Raw genomic sequence first — 24,394 nt, 5'->3', positions numbered from 1 at the left:
GTACTTGAAGCTGCTCCTTGGATCTCATCACTGCTAATGTGTTTTAGCTGAAAATCTGACACAGAGATTTTTTTCTCCATCTCCTTTTTCTATGTTTATGAATGGTCTGTTCATAGTATCAAAGTGTGGCAACATCTTGATCTTTTTGTTCTCTTTCCCCTCTACCTCATGGAAGCTGATTCAAGGTAATTGCTTCCAAGTAACACAATGAGTGAGAGTATGTCTAATATGACCATCATTAAAAGGAACATGCTTTTTGTTATTCCAAGAGAGAAACACAGAGCTATCTGCAAGCCTTGGAGAATTTAAACCACTTAAAATAAGGGTCAATTTGGTGACTATGGAAACTGTAATTATTCTACTGTCTCATAAAAGGGTATATACCAGACTGTTGAGTTGGCTGGGTGACTGCATGCTAAGACTTACCATACTTCACTAATGAAAGCAGAACAGAAGTGTAAGCCGTATGTGGGGGAATGTACTTTGGAAGAGTATTTTCGAACGACAGGTTATCTAATGAGGCAAGAGCAGCAATATTTTTGGTGTACTGTTCATATAATAATCAGAACGTGAATTCAGGAGCGAGCACTCTTGCTTAAATGGTAAGGGAAGATGAGCATCTGACGTCCATGAGTTATCTGGATGTTTGGCACAGAAAGAGCTCTTGTTAATCATTGCAGAATATTGGATGTCCTTCATAAAAACCTCTGCTTTCATGTGAGCATGGAAATACAGGGTAACATATTTATGCCGTATATTAAATCAAAATCAATTATGATTTTGTTCTTTCTCAGGTTAAAATAGAAACTGTGAATCCGTTAATTGCTTCTAATACTGGGGAAGAGATTTTCCATTTTTATGTAAAACTATAGAAGCTTTCCAAAACATTTCAGGGGTGTGACAGTTCTGTTTCAGTACTCATTTTAATTTTCAAAACATAAAAATAACTTGTGAAGAGCTGGAAATGCAAAAATGGGCTTTGCTACTTAATGCTAGTGCTCCCATGGACAAGAAAACATGGTCTGCAACATGCAAAACTTAGCCGTAAGACAACACAGAAATTGCAAAGGCCACAAGAGACCTTTCTAGTCTGTGGAAATTCTTTTTTCCGCATTTGGTATTAACTCATACAGACAGGTAAGTAGAATCCTCTCTCACTTCTCTCACTTCTAAGGCCTCTCTCACTTCTAAGTTTTGATTTTAGGATATGTAGCCTCACTTTAGGCCCTATGAAGTCAATCCACAATTAAATATGTAAACAATAGCCTTAACTTTCGCAGGCATGGGTCATTCATAGCTCCCTTTTCATGCCAGTGGAAGACACTCATCTCTTTTAAATATAAGTCCAAAATACATGGGAAGTTCAGCAGCCGTGTGGTATCAGGACAGATATGACCCAGCTAGGCTGAGTGCTGGATGGAGCCTGTCCCAGTCCTTGAGCAATGCTTGTTTAGACGTACTTCTTCGTTTTGGAAAAGTACAGATATCATCTTCTAATGATGCTTCATTTGCTGTGAAGATAGTTGAGGTGGGCCTCAATAACCATTCAAATAACCATTTTTATGTCTGTAGGAAAATAGTTTTTTGTTGTTCCACTGCACTCTCTTTGTCAGGAATAAAAAGGCCAGTGGGTGGCAGAGCAGCACATCGCAGGGCGGGAATCAAGCAGCACGGCTGAGGCAGAGAGCCCCACGTGAAACGTGGTTCTTAAATGGATGTGTGTGCTCGGGGTTCAGATAAAATGGTACTTTGCACTGAGCATCCAGTATGTTTCGTCATTATTCTGAACTTGCTGCCCTATTTTGAAGTATGCTAACATTTTAAAATGAAACTCATGATTTTGAAAGAATTCCTTCCTTGTCTTACCTGCTTAATGAGACAAAAAGATAGACATAATAGTAAGTTGCCTGAGAATCTAAGGCAGAAAAATACTGTAAGATATGGTTTAGGCTATATCTTCTGAGGAGTTGTTGTATATGGCATAGTGTGAAGCCGTTCACCAGGAGACTGTGTAACCAACCAGCCTTGGGTTTGTATGCTGAGCAGAGCAGATTGAAGGTTTTCACATATGTTTTCTGCCACTGGAGCATTAGATATTAAATTAAGCACTGATTTCCCTGAAAAATTCAATTTTTGTGTTAAGCACTGAAAATATTAGGCTTTAGACACTCTTATCTATATACCTGCAGGAGGGTTATTTTTAGTGGAAATCCATATTTTTCATTGGTACAAAAAAACCCTGCTCTAGTTTTGAACCTTAAAATATAAGAAATTCTTTCATATCTTTACCACAGCCAACCGACTTTCTGCGCCTCCCAGTTTCTATGGAAAATATTAGCTCGAGTCATAGTCTCTCTCATTTTCTTTCATTCTCATGCTTAGAGACTTTTAAGGTGTTCTTCCTATTCTTCTTTATCCCGAAATATGTGGTACCTGACAAGATGCTTTAGTAGCAGAGAGGAAATAGTTCAATAGAAACACTGAACTGGATGCATGTAACAGTCTACAATGCTTTTTAAGGGAGTGAGAAAAAGCACCTTGTATTTCCACAAATGAAAAAATATCAATTAACTGAGAAGTCTATTCTATTTTGGAGGGAAATCAGGAAGGAACAGAGCTACATTTCTGTTGGGTGGAGCTCTGACATTGGCATGTACTCTTCAAAAATGCCTTCACAAGATGTTTCAGTGCAAAAATGCCCATGAAAAACAGCATCATTACCTTACACTCATCAGTGAAAACATGTTTCAGTAAAACAATTTCAGTAACGCTAAGTGACTTTTACCTGAGGTTCATTTCTCAAGGTTGTTTCAGAAGGCATTAAACAAGGTTGCTTGGTTTTCTCTTCCAATGCCGGAACATGTACATTTCCAGTAATCTGTGCATTGAGAAGCCCACTTAAGCTTGCCATGCAAGTATCTATGCTATATATTTAGGTCAAACAGTAACAGGAACTCACAGTTTCACTGAAGTTCTGAAGAATCATCATGAAATCTGGAAACTGATTTTCCCTGTTTGGTATAAACAAAAACTATATTTCAGAATGGAGTCAGCAAAATCGTAAGAAAAGAAGATTATAAAACCCTAGAGATAATAAGAGAAACGTGTATATATAACATCACATATTCTATCATATTATATTAATTATCTGAAAGCAAACTGGATCATATGAACTTGCCAGCTGCCTACAGTTAGAAATGCAATGACTCAACTTAGTGATAGCTCTGAAAGCAGAATCACTATGGGAGATCCTGTACAGAGTAATACATATTAATGCCAAAAAAAGGGGACAGTTTAGAAAACATGCTCTGATGTTCTTGTCTGGGCAGAAGTCTCATCATTCTGACTAACAAATCCAGTGTACTAAGACATAGCTGATTCATTTCCAGGGGAAAGATTCTTAGAGATTGTTGTAGCAAAGTTGATGCTTTGAAACCAAGAATTCCCAAGTTTGTGTAGTTACAGCTGAACACAGCTAACTAATCCAGTAACCTGGATCTTACTTGCCAAAATTGCCATGCGTTTCACTTGAAAGAAGTTGCAGTTAACAAAACAAGACTTTGACCTTTGATATTTCACTTCTATTAGAGATTCCTCAAAGTCCTATAAGGAGGGAGGCACAATTTACTGGTTGAAAACCTACATGGTCTGATCTGCAGTTCAGCTAAAGATTTTATGCCACCCACTTTCACAGTATAACAGCACCATTAGCATACCTTACAATTAGGCACAGAAAGAAAGACTATAACATGAAGCCAGAGGAAACAACAATGCTACCTAAAATATGCATTTAATGAGGAGCACAGGCCCATTGAAGAGACTGACACAATAGAAACATGCCGCTCCAGTAATCTCATGTCTTAAAAATTATTTGCATGTCATCAACCCCCATTGCCAATGGCAAAGATATGTTTCCATAACATTTTAGTTGTCCTTTTTTATGTTTTATTGCCCGTTGGCCATTTAAGGAGCCTTCAATATAAAATTGAAGGAAAACAAGCTTTGGCCCATGTAATAAATAGCACACTACACTTTGTAAATATTGCACAAATAGTCTTTGATTTAACCCATACAGCAGACCTCAGAGTCAAGTAACTACTTGTATCATTTGCTGTTCAAGAACATGTAGAATCTGAGCAGGGCATTTTAATTCCTAGGTGAGCACTTTGGTCTCCAGTTTGTAGATTTGCAGTTGTATATTCAATTTGTCCTCATCTGCAAAACAAATTCCCTGATTGAAGATAGGAGATGATTAAGCAACTGATGAAAGAAGGGCTTAAAAGCATAAATAGCAGCCTTTGTTATGCTACTCTGACCAACATACTAGAAGATCCTGGCAATATAAATTTCAATAGCATACCATAGCACCTGGTGTATTCCATTATATTTAAAAGAGCCATCATTCTCCACAGTGAAGCAGGCACATGAAAATTTATTTCAGAAAATAAGCTGACATTTTTCAATGCCTTTGGGGTCTGCTTCAGAGTCCAATTGCAAGGATTATGATAAATGGGCCCAGTAAAACCCTGAGAAAAAGAACCCAATATCAAGCTCAGTGTTGATACAGAAGATTATGGCAACCCTGTATCAGTGATCCAATAAACTCTGCATGCAGTTAAAACAAGACATTCCCTTATTTTGATTTGTTGCTGATCTGCTTTCCCTATTCACTAGGACTGGTCTAACAGAACCTCATGAGTGTATTGCTTTTTTACTAGTTTCTTCCCAGCTTTCTCATTTTAGCCTAAGTTCTTCTGATATTTTGGTCTTCTGCCTTAAGATATGCCACATGCCTGGAGAGGAAGAGCTACATAACAGCCCTGGCCTGGCCCTTTCTAGAGGTGCCCATGTGAGCATAATTCCTGGTAGGCCTTCCACGGCTGCAGGGCAGAGTGTGTTAAGGTCCTCTGTTGCCCTGGGGAGGCAGGATGCCCTGTTGATGGTCTGCTGCATTTGCCAGCATCCATGGAACAGGAAAGAGGATGTGACCTTGCAAGTTCCCAGATGATTCTGTACAAGGCAGCAAATATTCGTATCTATCTGCAACTTTCAAGAAATTAGCTGGTATTTGTGTGGGGTACAGGGAACCCTGTACATTAAATAAGGAAAGATCCTGGCAATGAAGACAGCATATATGATGGGTCCAGCTTCAGAAATACAGAATATGGAACAGGAAATACAGGAAATGGAGAAAGAGGAGAATGCATGATACTGGAGTCATGGTTTAGAGCAAGGCACAAGTGTAAGTAAGGGTGTGGGGTCTGAGACCAAAACCTTAGTTTGGGAAGATGCAGCGTATGTAGCTAGAGCTGGTAGTGTTTGGTTTGGGTTGGTTTTTTTTTTTCCACAAGTAACTCTGCAAGTTACATGACTTAGCAGGAAGGCTTGCTTGTCAGCAGGGAAGTAGCCCTTGAAAGGATTTTGCTCCCATGAGATTTTGTCTAACCTTGTCTCATTGTTGTGGCCAGTGACCCAGACTAGGAGGAGAGATGATGAGCGCTGCAGCATGAAGCCCTGCAAAATCACAGCTCTTTTATGAGAAAGTAATTTACAAAATGCAAAAATAGAACAGTAAAGTATAAGTGGAAAGTAAAAGCTGTGTCCTTTAATCTGTCTGGATATGAATTCATGCTTAAGGCTACATGTTCAGCAGAAAAAACAATTTGTACCGCGTAAAGCAGAAACACTTGCAATGAAAGCAAATTATATGTATGGCTTTCATCTCCCTGCAACATCAGACCTTTCTTGCACTTATATCACCTTACTCTTCTGAATTACTTTCTGTCCAGCAGGTTTTTTCCAGAGCAGATCTGTGATGATAACATTTTGTATTGACGTGTACAAAGAATTTAGTTTTTGTGATAGTATATCTTGAAGGCAAAGCACACACAGTGCTGTTTTCTTCCATTTGCCTGCATTTTTTAGCAATGAATAAAATGCTGGGGGGCAGTATAAGACTGGTAGGTCTTTAAGGGAGAAATCCCTAACCCACTGAACACCTTAGTCCTTGCATCTGTCTATAGTAAACAATGAATTATAACATAAGTAGTAGCTTGTGGTTACAATTACATGTAGGAAAAAACTCCTGTAGAATATTATGCAGAAACATCCAGGTAAATACTAGAGCCTGTGACTCCATAAAGAGGGGTTTTTTAAGCTATCAGGCCAAACTACCTACCTAAGAGGTGGGCAAATATGTGCCTGAGCCAAGTGGTCACTTTAAAAGTAGAAAAGTTAAAACTGGGCCAGAATACAAAGTTAAATGGTGATAAGGCACAGCCATGGTTACTGTTGCCATGGTTTCTGCTCAACTCTCAGTGCAAGTGCTCACAAGGCTTTCACACCTCCAGGCATGCCGTGTCAGGATGGTCAGGGAACGCTACAACTCTTCGGACACTGCCAGCAGGAAGCCTCTGGCATCTTGGTTTCTGCTTTTTGTCTCCCATCTTGTGAGATGACACATTTCTATAAGGCCTACTGCCGGTGTTGATAGTATTAGGGCAGAAGAACCACCATCCTCGGAAGTGCCATGTAATGGTTGACAGTATGGTTCACCTTCTGTCATTGTTTTGTGTGCATCTTCTGTGCTTTACAAAGTAGAGCTAAATGGTTCCTACAGCAGTCTGCAGTAACCTGTGACAGTGTTCATCAGCCTCTAAAGGAAGGATGGTATTAAAAAACAAGAGCAGACTTCAGCTAGTCTTCAGGATAAAAAGAAACACCAGTGTTTAATTACTAAGGTAAAGCTTAACCCCTGTTTTGTGAGTTGGGTGACTGGGGGCAGAGCCAAGTGACAGTTCCTGTTCTAGCAGAGACTCACACAGGGACATCCACCCAACTCAAGCACTTGTAACAGGCTTCAGAAGTGCATTGGAAAAGACGACGTGTGTGTCCATGTTACCAGCATGGCATGTGGGAAGCCAGGGGTCCAGACTCATTTGTAGGGATTCCACTCTGATCTCCCTGTACTGCCTTTCCCATGGCTCAGAGAGGTGGGAGCAGGTTGTGGCTCCTCTGTGGGACACCCCCACTCTCTGATATGTGGCATGAACTTTTTTTCTGGGCCGAGTTCTAGGCCTGTCTATTTGTAGTTTTGGGTTTCTGGCCTTCCAGAGAAAAGGCTGGAAGGTCTGAGGTGTTGCAAAGTTATTCAGTCCCTTTGAGTTTTTAAGAGGTGGTTATTCTTACCTGCTGGTTTTTTTTTCCTGGAGTCAGCAGCCTCTGGTAATATTAATAAAGTGAATACACTTCCTTTCCCACATTTTACCAAGGTCTGACTTCAGAATACAACCTTGCTATAGGCAAATGCCTTCAAGAATGCAAACTGCTAGCAAACACAAATTACAGCAAAGGAAATTAGATGATATTTTAGAGACAGGGTTCCCAAACTTCAATTCATGTGAGACTGCTTCCTGGATACTATGCAGAGTGGGCACCACATAGAGAATTAATTTGTAATACAGCACCTTTTATTTAAGGGTATACTTCTATGAAAATGTTCATTAGCAAGCCACATGTAAATGCTTTTTTGGATGCAAGTGAAAGGCTGAGAAGTTTGTGATGGGAATTCAGGTGGGTAGGCAGATGTAGTTTACCCAGTCAGAACCTGTCCTGGGTTCAGCTGTAACAGTTTAGGGAGAACCCTAATGCTGCTGCATCTCTAGAAATAGATGGGAGGGAGCTGCAAGTTCTCTTTCATGGCTATTTCTAAATCATGGCAGGAAACAGGATCCTCTTCTCCTGTGGTATTAGGATGTAAGGACCAGTAGGTTCACTGCAAGGCAACTTGTTTTTTTTTAAATCACAACATGCCTACTCACAATTTTCTAGTCTTTTTGTGCTCAGTATAAGCAAACAGGATGGTAGCTGTGGAAGCAGGACATGGGACAGTGATAAATACGGCAAGAATTCTTGGAAGAGAAGGACAGCAATGGGAGGAGCATTGGTCCTGTCCTATGCAAGAACACACTACGTTTGTCAGCATACATTGCTGGACCAGTGGTGTCTGCATAGCTGCTGATATACTCCTCTTCTTGAGCAAACTTGGCTCTTGAACTTTCATGAGAGTAAGAAAAATGCCTCTGTCTGCATTAATTATGTATCTTTAAATAAGCCGATCCTTTTGATTATGGTACAGTATATTGTTTCCAGGAAGACGAAAATAAAATGTCTGGCCTATTTTAAAACTGAAGATCTGTGATGACAAGGGAATATAAATAGCTCTAAGAGAGCCCTAATGCACTATAACATTTTTTTAAACAACCCTGTAGGAAATTCACCATAATTTTAATTGAGGGAGACTGTTTTTCCTGACATCAGCTGAGCTATCTATATTTACAGATCAAAAAATACCTGCTTTAGTGTTAAAAGATTCTACCAGCTTCATTTTTCATGCAAAGTTACCTCAACAGAAAAAGAAAATATTTTTGAACTTTTTGCTCTCAAGCTGTGCTGAAAAATCTCTGTGGACAATATTTGAACCTAGGTAAAGTGGCACTGATCTGCTAAAAAAAATAGAAATAAATAAATATGCCTAAATACTAGCTCAGATACAGTACTATTCTGTTTCTAGTGTGACAAATAGAATGCTAGGATTAAAGCATTTACTTAATTTTGTAGGATTAGTGACTATCAATGTAGAGTGCACAACATAGGAAACAGAAACAGCATTTGGCTGTGTAACTCATTCTTACTCAAATATCCTCCTGAAAAAAGGGCTAACCAGTAACCCAGAAAATAGTATCTATTGTTTATATGTAAATTAACTCAGCCTCAGTCTCTTAGTTTTAGAAGCAGGTTTGACACAATTGAATATTCACACTCTAAAGCAAGGTCTTGTGGAGAGAGTTGAAGGAATGCATGTCAATGAACACTAATGGAATTCAAAGCACTTTCTCTGATAGAAACTGATAATCCTAACATCTTTAATGGCAGGGTTATATACAGAGGCAGAATTGCACAGCTGGTACTTTACAATAACCCCCAAACTAAATGGTGGCACATCAGGTAACCTCCTTCTGCAGGAGAGAGGCCTGAAAGTGAAGAAAAGTGAAATGGTACCTGGTGTCTTTCTAGTAACCATGCTTTCAAAGAGAAGGCTTAAGGCTGATGGTTGCACAGACTCTCTGCACTCCAAAAGAGTGGAGGGTTGATGGTCTACGTTATTTTCTTCCCTCTAACAAAGAGACAGTGCCCACAAGACTGGTAGGGACCAAAGGACCAAAGGGCTCATACTCTCCATTTCTGATACTGGAAGGAGGCAGCTTACTGGGAACAGACAGAAGGAGGCAGAGTGATTACAAAATACAGCAGGTCTAGATAGAAATAGCTCTTCCTTGGTCGAAGGAATACTTTAAAGAGTGGTATGAGGAGTATTGCAGACCACTGGTTTTTTGCATCCTTACCACTTTTTAATGCATGAAGGTAACAGCACTGTTTTTGTAAAAGCAAATATTCCATCTTCAGTGAGCTTGGATTCAGGCAAAATCTCAGAATCTTATGAAAAGAATTTTCTGAATTCAAACAGTACAAAATAAATCGATACTTATATAAGAATTTTCCAGTTTTACATTAGTCTCTATTTACCGAATGTAGCAATTATAGGGCAGTAATCCACCACTTAGTAGAGAACGATTTGCCTGTGTCTTTACATTTCCTTTCTATTCATTTCTCTGAATTCTGCTCAGGAAAAAGTGCAAAACCTTTCCTATTTCAGGTGCCCATTTTCTTCAAATTAAATATTTATGTAACAAAATGCATAGAAATACAGTATTTGAAAATGTAGTAAATAACATTTGTAAATAACTTGTGAATAACACTTGTAAATAACTTGTGAATAACAATTGTAAATAGCACTCAGTATCTTTAGGAAGATTCCAGGTAAGCACATCATAACTGATAATAACTTGTCTAGGTTATTATATTAATCTACTAAATAGTCACTCTATTCTGACAGTAAGCAGACTATTATATGCATTTACTTTTAATATGTAAGAGTATGACTGAAATCATACCTGAATTGAATCCAGATTCATTGTGTTCTATTTCTGTCATATTTGCCAACCTTTGCTTTAGATTTTGGAAATAAATATTCAGCATGAAATTACAGCATGAAATAATCACACAAAAGTTGCCACTTCATAATAGTCCAACCACGGTTTTCTAATCTTCACATCAATGGTACTATAGGAAATGTTTTGAACTTATATTTATTTTTGGTGTTATTTCTTGTACTTTGAGAACAGCCAAACACCATTAACATGCACCCTTTCATAAATCCTGCACAGCAAGCCAGAGAAGAAAATAACATCTCTGAGTCTCCAAGACTGAACCTCACTCAAGAACATTTGGGACTTGTCCTGGACAATTTGTCCATGTACTTTGCTATATAGCTATTCTTTTTATGCTTGTTAAGTCTGCAGTGGGATCCACAGTTACCTTGCACTGCAGAGATCATTTGCTAAGAAAGCTTACACTTTCTGAGACCTGCTCAGCTAGTCAGCCTTAAACAACTGCCAGATTTGAACTTGTGAAAGATGATTTTCTCTCTTGTCATTGACAGGACCTTTGAGGAGTGTTAGTTACACTACTGTGCTTTGCTTCTTGGGCACTTTTGGGGTAACAAATGCTTTCTACTACACAACCAACTGGACATGCAGGGTAACAGGCTTGCTGTTTGACTCAGTCACTCCCATCTCTTCCCTGCAGGGAGGGTCAGGAGCGCCAGTTTGCAAGCGTCAAGGAAACATGCAGGCCAAACTTTTCACAGGAGGCCTCAGTGACCTAGGAGTGCAGCTCTGCTAGCCAAGCTTAACCTTAGATGATCAAATGCATAATGAGTTGCAAAGAGTAAGCTTTGTTCCACCTTCATTTGTGCCCTCAGCTACCAAACAAGAACTCATGCAGAGTTCTTTTAGAAACAGGGAACAGTTTTTCATAAAAGGCGTGCCTCAATATGTCAGATCTTAGAAAACAGTAAGTGAGCAGTTTATTTCTGCCTGCCTACATAAAAGACTTGCACTTGGTGCTATGCTTTACATTCTTTCAGACCTATACAAGCACAGTGGGGTTTTTTATATTATCAAAGGAAACACAAATTCAACACCAGATTTTAAGCTGTGGGATTTAAGCCATGACAATTTTTGAAACATACTGTGAACTGTAATAACAAAAAAGATAATGCCTTTTCCTCCTGCAAACCTGAGTTCAAATCTCTCCCTAGCCTACAAGCAAACATGAACATGAGGCTCTGATCCTGTTTTTCCTCTTCTGCATACATCACAGAGCTGTTGCAAACCAGCATGACTTGCAACTTCTATTAAGGGGACTAAATGCCAGAAAAAAAGGACAGTGTGTAAAGAGCAGGATGCAGCTGAGTGAAATGCCCTGGGGAAGGGAAAGTAAGTGGTCAAAGAGGGTGAAGTAGGAACGATGTAAAAAGTAATTGTTTTTTCTGTCCCTTCCATAGTAAATGTTTAGTCTTTTCACTGGTAAATAACCAATTTCATATAGGTTGTATTTTTTAATCCTTCAGTCAACATTTGAACCTGCTGGCAGCAAATACTGCAAACTGGTTTGGATTACAGAAATTAGAAAGTTTCCTTTCAAATTCTGCCTGGTAGCATTTAACTACTGCAAACATAAAGTCATGCGACCTCTCTGCATCTGGACACTAAAACAAACCTGTTTGTAATTTGCCTGACTGCATCAGTCCTTTGCCTTGATTCCTTATGTTGTGGGCAAACTATAAGACTGGGTATCATGTCTGGCCATCCAGAAGCTATGTATGCATCAAACTGGATGTGTGCTGCTTTATAAGTGACTGTAGCCTTTCGAAAAGGTAGGGGGGAAAACGCTGCTGAATTCTGCATTCTACGATTTCTTTGACTCTTGGTTTCATGTTCTTGAAAGATCTAAACTGGAGAAAATACATGTAACTATTAGGCCTAATACTGAAACCTTTTCAGATTACCATCTTCCAGCTGATTTCAGTTATGCACTTGAAATATGTTAGAATGGGAATGTGGAACCCACAAGAGCAGAATAGTTCTGGTGAGGACTAAATGTTATTTGGTAATGAGTAAGTGGTATTTGATGGGAAGTTTAGAGAGAAGAAAAAAATGCCACAGCAAGCCATTTTTAGCCATCTGCCCACTACCAAAACTTTTTCTCTTAGAAACTTGTCAGTGGAGAACATGGGAATGGCTTTTCTCCTTATGTCTTACCCACCAAGGTGGATCAAAGGCTGATAGAAATATATTTCACTCTTCTGTAACTATGTTTCCTTGTAAGCAATCACTGGTGTTGCCACAGGGATGATATACAATGGTGAATGGGAGTAAAACTGATCGTCAGGTTCAGAAAGTAGAATCTCTTAGTAACACAGCATGAACCAGTTTGAAAACCATGCTGTGCCTTTCCCTGTAACTACCACTTCTCTCTTTTCTATAAAAATGCAGAGCAACGCAGGATTGCATCTTGTGTCAATAGCTAGCGGTGAAGTCAGAGTATGCTAAATATTTTCTTTAAAAGACTGTTATCCTGAACTGAGTAAATTAATCTGATGGTGTAACATTAGGATTGACTCAGAAGCAACAGATGGGAGCAGGATGACCCAGTTTCTGGAGAAACAACCACCTTCTTCATATTCCACAATCTTACCCAGACACATCTGGGTCATAGTTTCTTGGAAGTCAAACCAACTACTGCTTATGTTAGTCCCATGGGCAGGATGGGAATCATGTGCCCCAAAACAGCACTGACAAGCCTTTGTTAGCCTGGAGGCCAATGCCATGCTCAGTTTCACTGGGAATCTCTCCTTCCCCTGCTATTACACCTTCAGACTGTATTGCTGCCTTGCTGCATTTAACCTCGAAAAATACACAAATAGCTCTGACATAGAGCAAAGAAGCATCTAGCAATACTCAGATATATGTAGGGGTTTGGACTTCATAGATACCACTGTCACTACAGCCTGGACAGCCAGTTGTCTTCTGCTTCCCTGCCTAATTTTCCATTATGCTTCCCTGTAAGCAGAGGTGTAGGCACTCCTCGGTCACTGATAATTTCCCCAAGAGGCAGCAAAACCTTTGTGGCATACAGTTATCTGTGCTTACACAATCACATAACTTAATTATTTACCACAATGGCATTTCTTTCAAGTGATTAGCTTTCTTACACGGATTCCCCTTCTCCAGCAGGATGGTGTTACGCTGTGTATTACGAGGTCTTCTGTCAGCCTGGGACATAGGACTTCTTGAGTTTGGATAGCGAGAGGCTAATGAATGCCCCACAGTTTCTTCGGGCTTCAGCCTCCGTTCCAGCTCCTCAGAAACAAATAGATACGTCTCAAAGCATCCCAATGGATGACTATTCTGTTGCCCTTTCCCACTTCTCTGCTTCTTGCATTACATAGTTTTCTTCTCAAGCTCTTTTCAGCACAGAAGGGTACAGTGCAATCCCCTGTGACTCTGTGAAGTTCAGATCCATCACAAGACAACAGAGCGTGGGAAGTTCGCTGTAAATAGAAAGGCACTGAGTTCACTCCTAGTGAATAAGTGCAGCTGTAAAGTATTTGTCCCAAAACAACCACTAAGATTAGCTTTCACACGAGGAAAGAAAAGGGTGACTCACCATTGAAAGGCAAAGGTACTAACCAAAGGAAACTTCAGCAGCCCTAAAATGCAGCTTCCTCAGTGAGTGATGTTCTCTCCTACTGGGAGAGAAGTACAGAGCCTAACATATAATCTACATCATTTGGAAGTGAACTGCATTTCCCAGTCTGAACTGTACGGAAGGCAAAAGAAAATACAATGTAAAAAGTGGAGTCTTGCTGAAGAGAGAAGGAAGAAGGAGTTGTGTGTTAGACTAAAGAACCTACGCTGTTTAACTGAGCTACCTGCAGTGGTGGTTCTGCCTGGCTTCTAAGTACCCTGAATCAAATGGTGAAAATCCTAACTACCAGGAAAGATGCTCCGTTCCAACAGCCCTGTGAACAGCCATCAGGGGTTTCTTAGCAGGCAACCTTCTCCTACAGGCTAAAAGACTTCCAGGTCTGGAGACATGCAACAGCCACAGTCTCACCCTCTTAAAGACAGACCTTTCCAGCTCCATCCTTTCTGCTCTCTCACCCTACCTAAAAAATGAAAGCAGATACCCATTTTGGTGAGGCAAAGCTTGTCAGCTCTTCTCATAAGTGTTGAAGCAAGATTACTTCTGTTACTGCAGCCACTGTGTACTGTTAGCTACACACTCCTCTAGCAAAACTCTCACAACAATCAAGAAGGGTAAATGTCTGAATTAGAAGGAACTGGTGCTCTTTTCCTTACAAAAGGTCCATTGGGTCCTGTGTAAGAGGCTCTGCTGAGGAACATGATGTCTAAAGGAGCCCAGAGTTCAATCCCAGTAACTATTTCTATTACCATGTTCTTTTATCCAGAGTCTGTCTGGGAAGGTGCTCTCTCTGTATGGTCTGCAAACTGGGACCACGTTGTGGAAACACCAGAAGTAATCTCGTGTGTCAAGAACTTTGTGTTAGCCATTGATCTTTTCTAACGTTGGAGGCACCAACTTCATTTTTACATGAAGGGTCACATGAAAGCATGAAGCTCTATGTTGTGATTAATCTGCGAATTCTGAACTGAGATTGCTCTTTGTATCCTTTACAGCTATATTTGAGGCAAGGGATTCCCCACAACCTCTTCTGCAGTCAAAACATATGGATATCTGCCTTATTTGATGGATTTGGTTTTGTTATCAGCTTCCTGGATACCATCTACTTTGTTCATGAGGCAACATTTTTTCCATGGTCCCAGCTTGTTGAACATCACCATTATAAGCACCTGTTTGTCTGGTTTCCATTTATCTGTCAGTGGTGTTTCTCCTGTGTTTCCCTTTAGATTCATAAAGAGCCACCTGCTACAGTGTGCTGTCAATTTGTGGTCAAGGACAGCATATTCATGTGAGGCAAACAGGTTTTCAAGATCTGTAAACGGATTATACCTACACAGTGACTGATAAATGTCAGGGGAAAAAAAGGTCATGTATCTGGTACTGCCAAGCACTGCAAGGCCACTCTAATGAGCCCTGTCAACAGAGGAAATCAGAGATCAGGAATTCATCATTGTCTTCTGGAAATAATAACTGGAATAGCAGAATTAAAATAGGAAAGGGCGCAACATGCTTTGTATTAGGATTTTCACAGAAAATCCAGACAGACACCCTCAGTGTTCTTTCTAATTTTTAGGATCACTGAAAAGAAGAAGAGGATTGCAGTCCAGGGCTCTTGAGTTCCTTGATCTAAGATTTGATAGACTGAGGGAAGTTCATAACTGATGTCTAAGGCCAGAGGAAGGAAGCACAGGGTGGTACTGGGCTGCAGCTCTGCCCCTGGTCTATGGGATCAGGCAGTTTTCTAAGCCTCAGCTGCCTGGACAGAGGCCAGGTGCTAGGAAGTGGCTGAGGCAAAAAAGCCTCTAGCAATCAAAAAATAGGAGGGTGTGGGAAACCAAGCAAGGTGAAGAGATATGAAGGGGATCAGCCAAATGGAGTGAAATAGAAGAACAAATACAGCATAGAAATAAAAGAACAAAGTTCAAAATGAAGGAGAGTTTCACAGCATTAGGTTCCTCTAGATAGTGCACCTGTCATTCCAGAATGAAGAAATCCCAGTGGGGTCAGGAAAGGCACACATTCCTTTCTGGAAGACTTCTGCCACTTCTACTGTTTCCTCAGGATGCCTCTACCTTGTTGAGAAACAAGAAAGGAAGTTCTGACTGTAAGGAACAGCTTACCAGCCACAGCTATCTACAATATTTAATAACTATAACAGATACCACAGATATAACAGACACCCCCATGTAGGTAAAATTGCCTGAGCGAAGTGTTTCTTTTACCAGTTTTCACACTGGGGTGAGAGTGAAAGAACTGCTAGAAAACCAGAGCTGTGACCACACCAGAGTGCTCAGCAGTGAAGTATGTTAATATTGCCCTGGAAGCAAAACACTCGGTTCAGGCACAATCATCGCATTACTCACATCTTTGGCCTCTCTGTTAACACCACAAATGAAAGTGTGAAGTGTGGAGGTGGCATGCATGCTGTATAATGCCAGGACTAATGTTTACCTTCCCATAGGCCAGCTGGCCTGAAATCCTGGAACTGAGGTTAATGCATGCATACATGGAGCCACCACAAATCTCTGCACAACAATCTTTCTTGTACACTGGCAAGAACATTTACATTTATTTTGGGGTTCTGTAGTTGTGATCTGATTTATTTTTTTTCACCTAGAATGATATTTTATGTGACAGAAAAAGGGGCAATGGCCTTCTGAAAGAGCGTAGATTTAGATTAGAAAACAGGAAGAAATTCTTACCTGTGAGGGTGCTGACCCATTGGAACAGGTTGCCCAGAGAAGTTGGGGCTGCTCCATCCCTGGCAATGTTCAAGGCCAGGCTGGACAGGGCCTTGAGCAACCTTTTCTGGTGGAAGGTGTCCCTGCCTGTGGCAGTAGCGGTGAAACTGGGTGATTGCTAAAGCCCCTTCCAACCCAAACCATTCTATGATTCTATTATCTTCATCTTTACAGTTCATTTCTGAGCTCCTGTCATTTAGCTCTACTGTCTGCAGTACTGTATTTAGGTTATTGTCAAAAGGCTGCATGTTGAATCAAGATTACAAATGTCCAAGTTCCCAGAAACCACAAAATACTCTTCATCTGGATGAGGATGTACAAGTATCTCTGAGGCTTTTTTGATATCTACAGCACCTTTTGTCTGGTAAGGTTGTGAGCTTTTAAGTTAGCCTTTACAATAGTATCTATGTTGCTGTGTATCATGATCAGCAACTTACATTTAAAAAGGCTCTACTGGCTTATGAAATTTTGTAAGATACTTAATGTAACACCCAAGAGAGTCATTCAACCCCTCTGTTTTATTTTACAAAACTCAGTATGTTTTTATTGCCCTAGAAAGGACTTCAGGAGTTTAATGGATGTTCTTTGTTTTCAGGCCAATACCATCTAACTGCAGTGGCTTTAAGAAATGGTTATTTTCCATTTTGAACAAATGCATGAACTAATTCCAATGACAGCAGAGAAAATGAAATTAGTAGAAATATATGGCTAGCCTGTCTTTTTCTGCTTGGTCATAGTGATGATTCACTCTTTCTCTCCTCGTTCTCCTCTCCACGCAATACTTGGCACTGTGGTAGTTTATCTTTTCACAGTGAAACTGTAACGAAAGCATTTTCTCTTTCACAGGAGCTTCAGGGCCAAATGGAAACAATAGCTTGACCAAAAGTTATAAGCCCAAACACTTACACTGCAGTTATCCTTCTACACAGTATTGCTTTCTGTGTTCCTACAAAAGAGCAAATTGCAGCACCACCTTCTCTGTGTTTACCTGCCAAAGCACACGGTAAAAAAGCATCACTATATCAATCTCACTCCTTTGCTCACTTGGTTGGTAGACCTGGTTTGGAGCCAGATCTCTGTTCTCTAATCCTACTGCAAATGGTAAGGAGAGAGGAAGTGGAGCCTGGTGAGAATTGTGTAGACCTGAAGTTCCTTTCTCCAGCCTAAGAAGACAGCAGTGAGCATAAGCAAAATAAATCGCTTGCTGTCAGGCTCTGAAGGAATTGACTTTCCCCTGAGGCAGCACCTTCTCAGCAGTGCATGCAGCGTGACCTGGTGAGCACAAAGAGGAAGGCCAGCCACACATAATTGCTCTCTGCGAGCACAGTAACTCCTTACGTTCTTTTTCTTAGAAAAGCACATTTGGGAACGATTGTTTTAAGTGACATTTCCTTATTTTCTGTGCTATTGCAAAACAAAACCTTTTTGTTATTAAAACTGCGTAATCGTCAGAAAACTTAGTGGGTACTAATGCCTGTACAGGCACTTAGAAAAGAGCGGTTCCTGACACGGAGTACTCAGTATAAAAGGAGGCAATCCCCCATGACACACACTGGAGATGGTGGCACTGCTTCTGCAATCCTTCTCTTCACTGAGGTGAAGAGTGGAAGGGCAGGCCACATGCTACGAGTGGTTTTTTTTATAAATAAGTCACAGAGAAACAAAGATCGTGATTCATGGAGGTTGCTATGATACCTGAATCATGCAGACTCGGTGTCATTCACAGGAGTGCAATCCCTGAATGTACAGTGCGATTTCCTTCTGCAGCCCGCAGGCAAACACAATTGCAGCACTTATACCACGGTATGTATTAAAACTCACCAGTCTAATAATATGTTCTTTTGCTGACCCCTAAACAGCACCCAACACCGCAGTAGTGTAGCTACGCCATATAAGGTGGATTATATTGTTAATTTGGAGTTAAAAATAAGAATGAGCATCCCATTTCTGTTCTCCTTTCTATCAGGGTAAAGCTGCAATGAATCCCCCTTCATTACGGCAGCAGTGATGGGTAAGTGCACCACCATAATGGAATTCAGGTTTTGAGTTGCCTTGTCATTCCAGAGGAATGACAGCTACATAAGGCAAATTAAATTATAACTTTTAGTAGTACACAAGAAATGGATGGTGCTTCTTAACCCTTCCTAACCTTGGTGCTGGTCTACTTCCAGTCCCAACAGCTCAAAAAACAGCATTTATGGGAAATTCCTATGGAGTTTAATAGGGAATTACAAGCTTTCTATAGAATGCTTAGAACAGCTCTGTGAGTGCTGCAACACTCTCACGGGAATGTAATTCTCCATTCAAACCTATTAGCTGCTAAATTTCTATGTAATCTTACTGATTTCTTCCCTGTTCAATTCAATAAGACTTTTCCATAGAAAAAAGCCTTTGCCTTTACTGCAGCCTACACAGATAAGGCAGAGTAAATCTGTATTGTTTAACAGGAGTTAAATTGCTACTTTTCTTTTCTGTTATATATAAAGTAGGAAGCCTCTGCTCCATAAATTCCAAGCATTTGATATGCAACAAAAATCAGTTCATACTACACACAGCTTGCTTCAAAAATATATCATTGTAAGTTAGGTTTAACTAACAGCAAACCAAAAGTACCTCACTATTCAGAGAGGTCTCTCCAATAAACATCAGCCTTAGAACACAGAAGATAGATTCATGCCTGACACAGAATTACTGCTTAGGGTATAGTAATAGCACAGATGAATTTTGCTTCTGCTGATTAGTATTAAAAAAACCCCACCAAAACCAACTACCAACCAAGCAAAAAAAACCCATCCAAACAAACAAACCAAACCAAACCAAACCAAAAAAAAAAAAAAAAAAAGAGATCACAACAACAGAGTTTGAAAAAACAGTGTGAAGTTCCAAACACATATAAAAGCGTGTTCATTTTAAGCTCCATTAGCAGCACAAAGGAATAGAAGAAGCTGACACCCTGCTGCCAATGGTGGCAGTGCCAGGGCTCCAGCTCACTTCAGAGGGGCCAAGGCTTCTGCCAGAGGGCCTGCCAGCGGGAAAATTCATAGTGGCTGTGTGAGAACAAGAAGAGCAAATAAAGCAGATGTCAGGCCAAAAAGGTGCATGGGATTGCCCCTGTTCTTTATGCAGCAAGAGCTCCGAGACCAATTTGCACTTCTTTGGTGTCATGAAAATCTAATTGTCACTCTCCATCCAGATACAAGTGCTGCAGCTTCTGTGAGCAGTAATTATGTGGTGAAAGCTTTGTCTGCTGGACAGAGTCTTTTGATTGCAAATTCATAATTTATAGGCAAGACACTTGAGGAGAGAAGCAAAAATTGGTCTCAGAGAATTTCTCAGCACCACTGCTCCTTACAGACAGTTCTGCCACATCTCATTATGCCCTAAGAAGACTTCCCACTTTCCCCCATCTTCTCAACTCAGGACACCTAACACATGAAGGTTTGTTTGCAGCCTTTTTTCACAGCAAAGATTAGGAAGTGGGTGTTGCAGAGCTGTCTGCGTAAGGTCAATGCCAACCACAGATTCCCATAAACAACAGAGGTCCCCCACCAGCTTCCCAAAATGGTTCAAAGGAGAACAACACCCAGCAATCCAATTTCCTATACATGTGTGTTAAATACAGTGGAAGTATAGAACATTAGTGCTTGAGCACCTACCAGCCTAGTAGGTGCTTCTGATTTTTAAAGAGAAAAGAATCCTTTTCTTGTCCTGTCTGCATGTTGGAGGGAAAAGCCCTTAAGATCTCATCTCTGTTTTCTTGTCTTCTGTCAAACTGGTTCTCTTTTGTTTCTTTGTTTCTTGTTTTAAATTTGAGTTTGGTTTGTGTTTTGTGAAAACGAGTCATACAGAGAGAAATTGCTTTGTTTGATTCAATGCCTCTTGCTGTAGGCATGCTGCCTTTCTTCACTAAATTTGTAATTTGACTATTGATGTTATTGATGTTCCCAGAGGTTTTTGTGCTTGGAGCTCAGGGTATCTCACAACGACAGAGATCTCTTTGGCAAGTTCCATTTCAGAAACAAGGTGTGAAAAAAGTTCATTTTAACATCTTATGAAAAGCCTTCAGGTATGAAGAACACATGATCAATATAATGAAAAAATATAATTATACCTGGTGTAGAGATAAAATAGTGTGTAATTGAAATCAACATTATGTCTGAGCAGAGAAACTGCAAATGTGATTACCATAATGAAAGTGTTAGGAAATGGGGTGGGATTAAGCCTAAAAGAACAAAATGAAGATGTCTCGAGGGGAAGCAGGAGCAGATCTTGGGTACGGGCTAATCCTTGGCTCATCTAACTAGTAACTTACAGTTCTCATTTAAACCCTGAAGAGGGAAAGAAACTCAGATCTGGTCAATACTCCTTGTACCAGCAGCTTGTCTCCAGCAGACTTAAAGTGGTGATCCCAGAGGTCTGGCAGGCTATGCGGGCACTGAGCCACACAGTATTCATCTAGCTCCTGGATTTCTTTTTTGGCCTTCCAACAAAAGGCCTTACTTCTCCTGTAGAGGAGCAATTAGCACTGCTCCTTCATTTAATGCTACTGCAGAGCTTAAACCTTTCTCACACAGAAAATGTAGAAGATTGCCTCCCTGAGCACCTATTCACCAGCCCAAGCCACTGCAGTTCCCAGAGTGAAATGCTGCTGGCAAAGTGTCTTGTAATGGGCATCAAAACCTACTTCAATGGCTTTAAATAAAAGTAATTGTTTTCATTAATTCTTTGTCTATATGGAATAGAAAATGTTGAGGACCAAATCCTGACTTCAGTTACATCTCGTTAAATCTGGAGGAGTAGTTTAATAGCTGTAAATGGAATGTAAACTGTAAGTGGTCTGTAGACTGAACGTCAAGAACACCACAAGGGTTTTTGCTGTGACTTCCCTGCAACAGTCAATAAAGCTAACACAAAAATACTTTATTTCATTTAGGTGAAATGTCTGTGAACCACAGACACTTACTCTTTTCTGCTTACAAACATATCAGTAATAATACAAATGAATAAATACAAGAAAAGAGGAGAAAAGGTTTGCTTTTTTTTTCCTGCTTTTGTGATACTTTTGTATTGAACCCTATTTCTTAGGGGGGAAAAAAAAAATAAAAAATAAATCTGTTCTTTGTTGCCATAGCAATAGATTCCCAGGGTGAAATTATATCATAATGCCTTTCTTCTAGGTTTCTGCAATGTGCAATCACCACCCACTCTCCTTCATTACCGTCAATAATCAGCAAACCCTCCCCACCCCCAGCCTCTATTCATCTGCATGTTTGGGGTGGAGGATGTAATAGTTATTGTTTTGACAGGTGTAGAGAAGCTGAGGAAGCACAGGGTGTGCTGTCTGAAATGTCTCCAGTCTGGTCCCCTCTGATGATGCCTGTGAGTGCCTGTCCATCCACAGTCCTGTACCTCTTCTGCACACCCACTGACTGCCAGTGTCAGCTCCACAACACTGCACTGTGATCTACGGGGAGGGGTGGGAGCAAGCACTTACGCTAGCCTAGTATTGCCAAAGCAAAACCCTGATTTCCTGAGGTAAAATGCTATGGCATTAACTCAGTGTGCCACCTCACTTTTGCACAACAACAACTTCAAAATTAGCACCTCCATAGCAGATCAACAGGCTGAGCACAGCTGGCAGAACATGCACCACTGTCTGAAGGATACAACAAAAAAAACCCCAAAACAAAACAAAATCCTGTCTCCATGTAATAAGCAATGTACAGTTACCTCTCTCCTAGTGAGTGTCTAACCCTGTATGAGTATTTCTCCAAGGTTGGATTTACACATGCTTTTTTAACACTAAATCCCCCAAATCAAAGGAAGAGGTTCAGTTAATCAGTTAATTAATGGTAAATATTGACCCTTTTTTTAAGTTATCCTAGTTCCATTACTTTAGAGGACTGAGCCAATTTATTATATCAATTTACACCAGCTGAAGAACTAGCCCTGAATAACTTCTTGTCATTTAATATTACTGAATATTTTTCACTTTATTTGAAATAGAGACTAGTGTTCTCTAGTGTTTCTTCATGTTCTCACTACTTAGGAAAAAAGCAATGCAATGCAGATTTACCAAGAGCATTGAAGGGACATGAGCTTCCTCCCTCCTTCTCCTCCAGTCCCAGCCTTTTCCCATTAGCACTGCTTTCACTCCAGAATCAGAGGTCCTGGTCATACGGCTGAGCCACCAACCCACACACCTCCCTCGCCTGGATTCAGGGCTGCCTCTCTCCCTGAGTAACATTCACCAGGTTTTCAGTAATAATTTCTAGGTTTTAATCTGAAACTCTTGGTAGGTCTTTGTTGTTCTTTCACACATCCTGACTAGATTTTTCTCTCACTGGACAGCTTGTAAAATAGTTTTGTTTTATAAATACTGGTATTCTTTTGCAGAATAAAAAATGCTTTTCTAAATAAAAATAAAAGTTTCTACTTGGCTAAATAGAAGGTACTGTAAAACTGCTTTGCACTTAAGTATAATGCATTAGGTCTTTGCAAAAGCGTAGCTGAAAGTCAAAAGAAAAAAAGAGCTGCATGACAGAACTCTTTCTCCTTGCCTGTCAGTTAAATTAGCTGCTAAATATGGTTTCAGGTACAAGACACATCATTGTTAATGCATGCCTTTGTTAACTCAGGAACAAGATGGTTTGAGTACTTACTTCCCGTTTAGTAATTCTTTCTGGATACAATAATATCTATTTAAGCAATATGCATGTAAGTAATGTATCATTTTTGTAATGTGATTGTGAATGAATCATGATGCTACTTTTATGCCGAGAATACCAAAGTAACATTCTGTACTTTAATGATGGACAAACCCATGCTACTCCCTTCCTCTTGATGTCAGGAGAGGAGTCTGGATTTGAAAAGCAGTCCATTTATTTAAGTACATAATTAAGAATTTCACCTTTCGATCTACAGAGTGCTACATGCTCAGATGGTCACCAAGCAGAGTGATTACAAACCCTCCAGCCTGTACCTAGGTAAGCAGAGGTTTACTCCCCCAGAGTCAGACTTCACAATGCTATGTCTAGCATCTAGACTTCCAGATCTGCTCGGTTACAGATTTCTGCAAGAATTCTCTTTCCTAATGGGAAACTGTGACAATAACTAATAAAAAATACATTGTTCTTGGCAATGACAGCAGTACTTGTCACACCTGTTCTATTTGTAGCTGATGAGCCTCTAGGGTATTTGGAGAAGGAAGATCTTTGACTCAGGATGTAAAATCCTACTGGGACAGTTGAGTATATAGGTATATGGCAGCTGCTTTTCCTCTGAACATTGCACAGAAAGAAAATTATCACCAAATCATACAACAAATCATCCATCCATCCTGGTAGCTGAACTCATTAAGTAACTTGTGCAGTTTTATCTGTGATACAATAATAAATCAATTAAAGGGATACAATACTAAATGAATTAAAGGCATATTGGAGGGATTATTTCAGTTGAGGAAGATGGATTCTGCCCCCCTTTTAACACACTGCATCATTGAGATGGGAGGTGCTCACTGCTGGCCCTCCACACCACAGCTGCATCCTCCCTTGCTTTGGAAATTATTCTTTTGTCTCAGAGCCCTTCCTCCACCATGGTTGCTCCCAGAAAGAGGTGTTTTCCCAGAAAGGGAAACTGTCATGCCTCCCTGATCCTCAGCAGGCTATTGTAGCCATCCCTAGTAAGGTGGAACATACATAGTTTGCATTACTTGACCTAACAATGCAAAGAGGGGAAATAAAGGGATTGGGAGGGCCGTGAAACCAAAATTCAGCAGGCAGTGGCTGGGCATCACAACCATTTGTCTTTACACCTGGTAAACTTAGAGATCAACCTCAGAAACTGGCATTTTAATAGCACAGGTTTTTCCTATACCACAGGTACTTTCAATTGACTGGATTACAGCACTTGAACAACATACTGTAACTCTTAATCAGCCAGCCAAGATTAAGTGTCACTTACGCAAAAGAAGCCTCTTGTAC

General features: G+C 40.2%; 1 protein-coding gene across 1 annotated transcript in view; it reads right to left on the bottom strand.

Annotated features, from left to right (window-relative positions):
- Positions 1-1,796: 1,796 nt before the first annotated feature.
- The window catches only part of LOC115601030 (translation initiation factor IF-2-like), a 30,001-nt gene continuing 7,403 nt past the window's right edge, over positions 1,797-24,394 (bottom strand). Inside the window, exons 2-4 of the mRNA XM_030470556.1 lie at positions 2,960-3,011; positions 2,780-2,878; positions 1,797-1,866 (exon numbers count right to left, since the gene is read on the bottom strand). Coding sequence (XP_030326416.1) covers positions 1,813-1,866; positions 2,780-2,878; positions 2,960-3,011 — 205 coding nt within the window. The 3' untranslated portion in view covers positions 1,797-1,812. The remainder of the gene's footprint in view (positions 1,867-2,779; positions 2,879-2,959; positions 3,012-24,394) is intronic.

This window comes from Strigops habroptila, chromosome Z, assembly GCF_004027225.2.
Source record: "Strigops habroptila isolate Jane chromosome Z, bStrHab1.2.pri, whole genome shotgun sequence".
In the NCBI taxonomy this organism is placed as follows: Eukaryota; Metazoa; Chordata; class Aves; order Psittaciformes; family Psittacidae; genus Strigops; species Strigops habroptila.
This window is presented reverse-complemented; position numbering and strand designations above follow the sequence as displayed.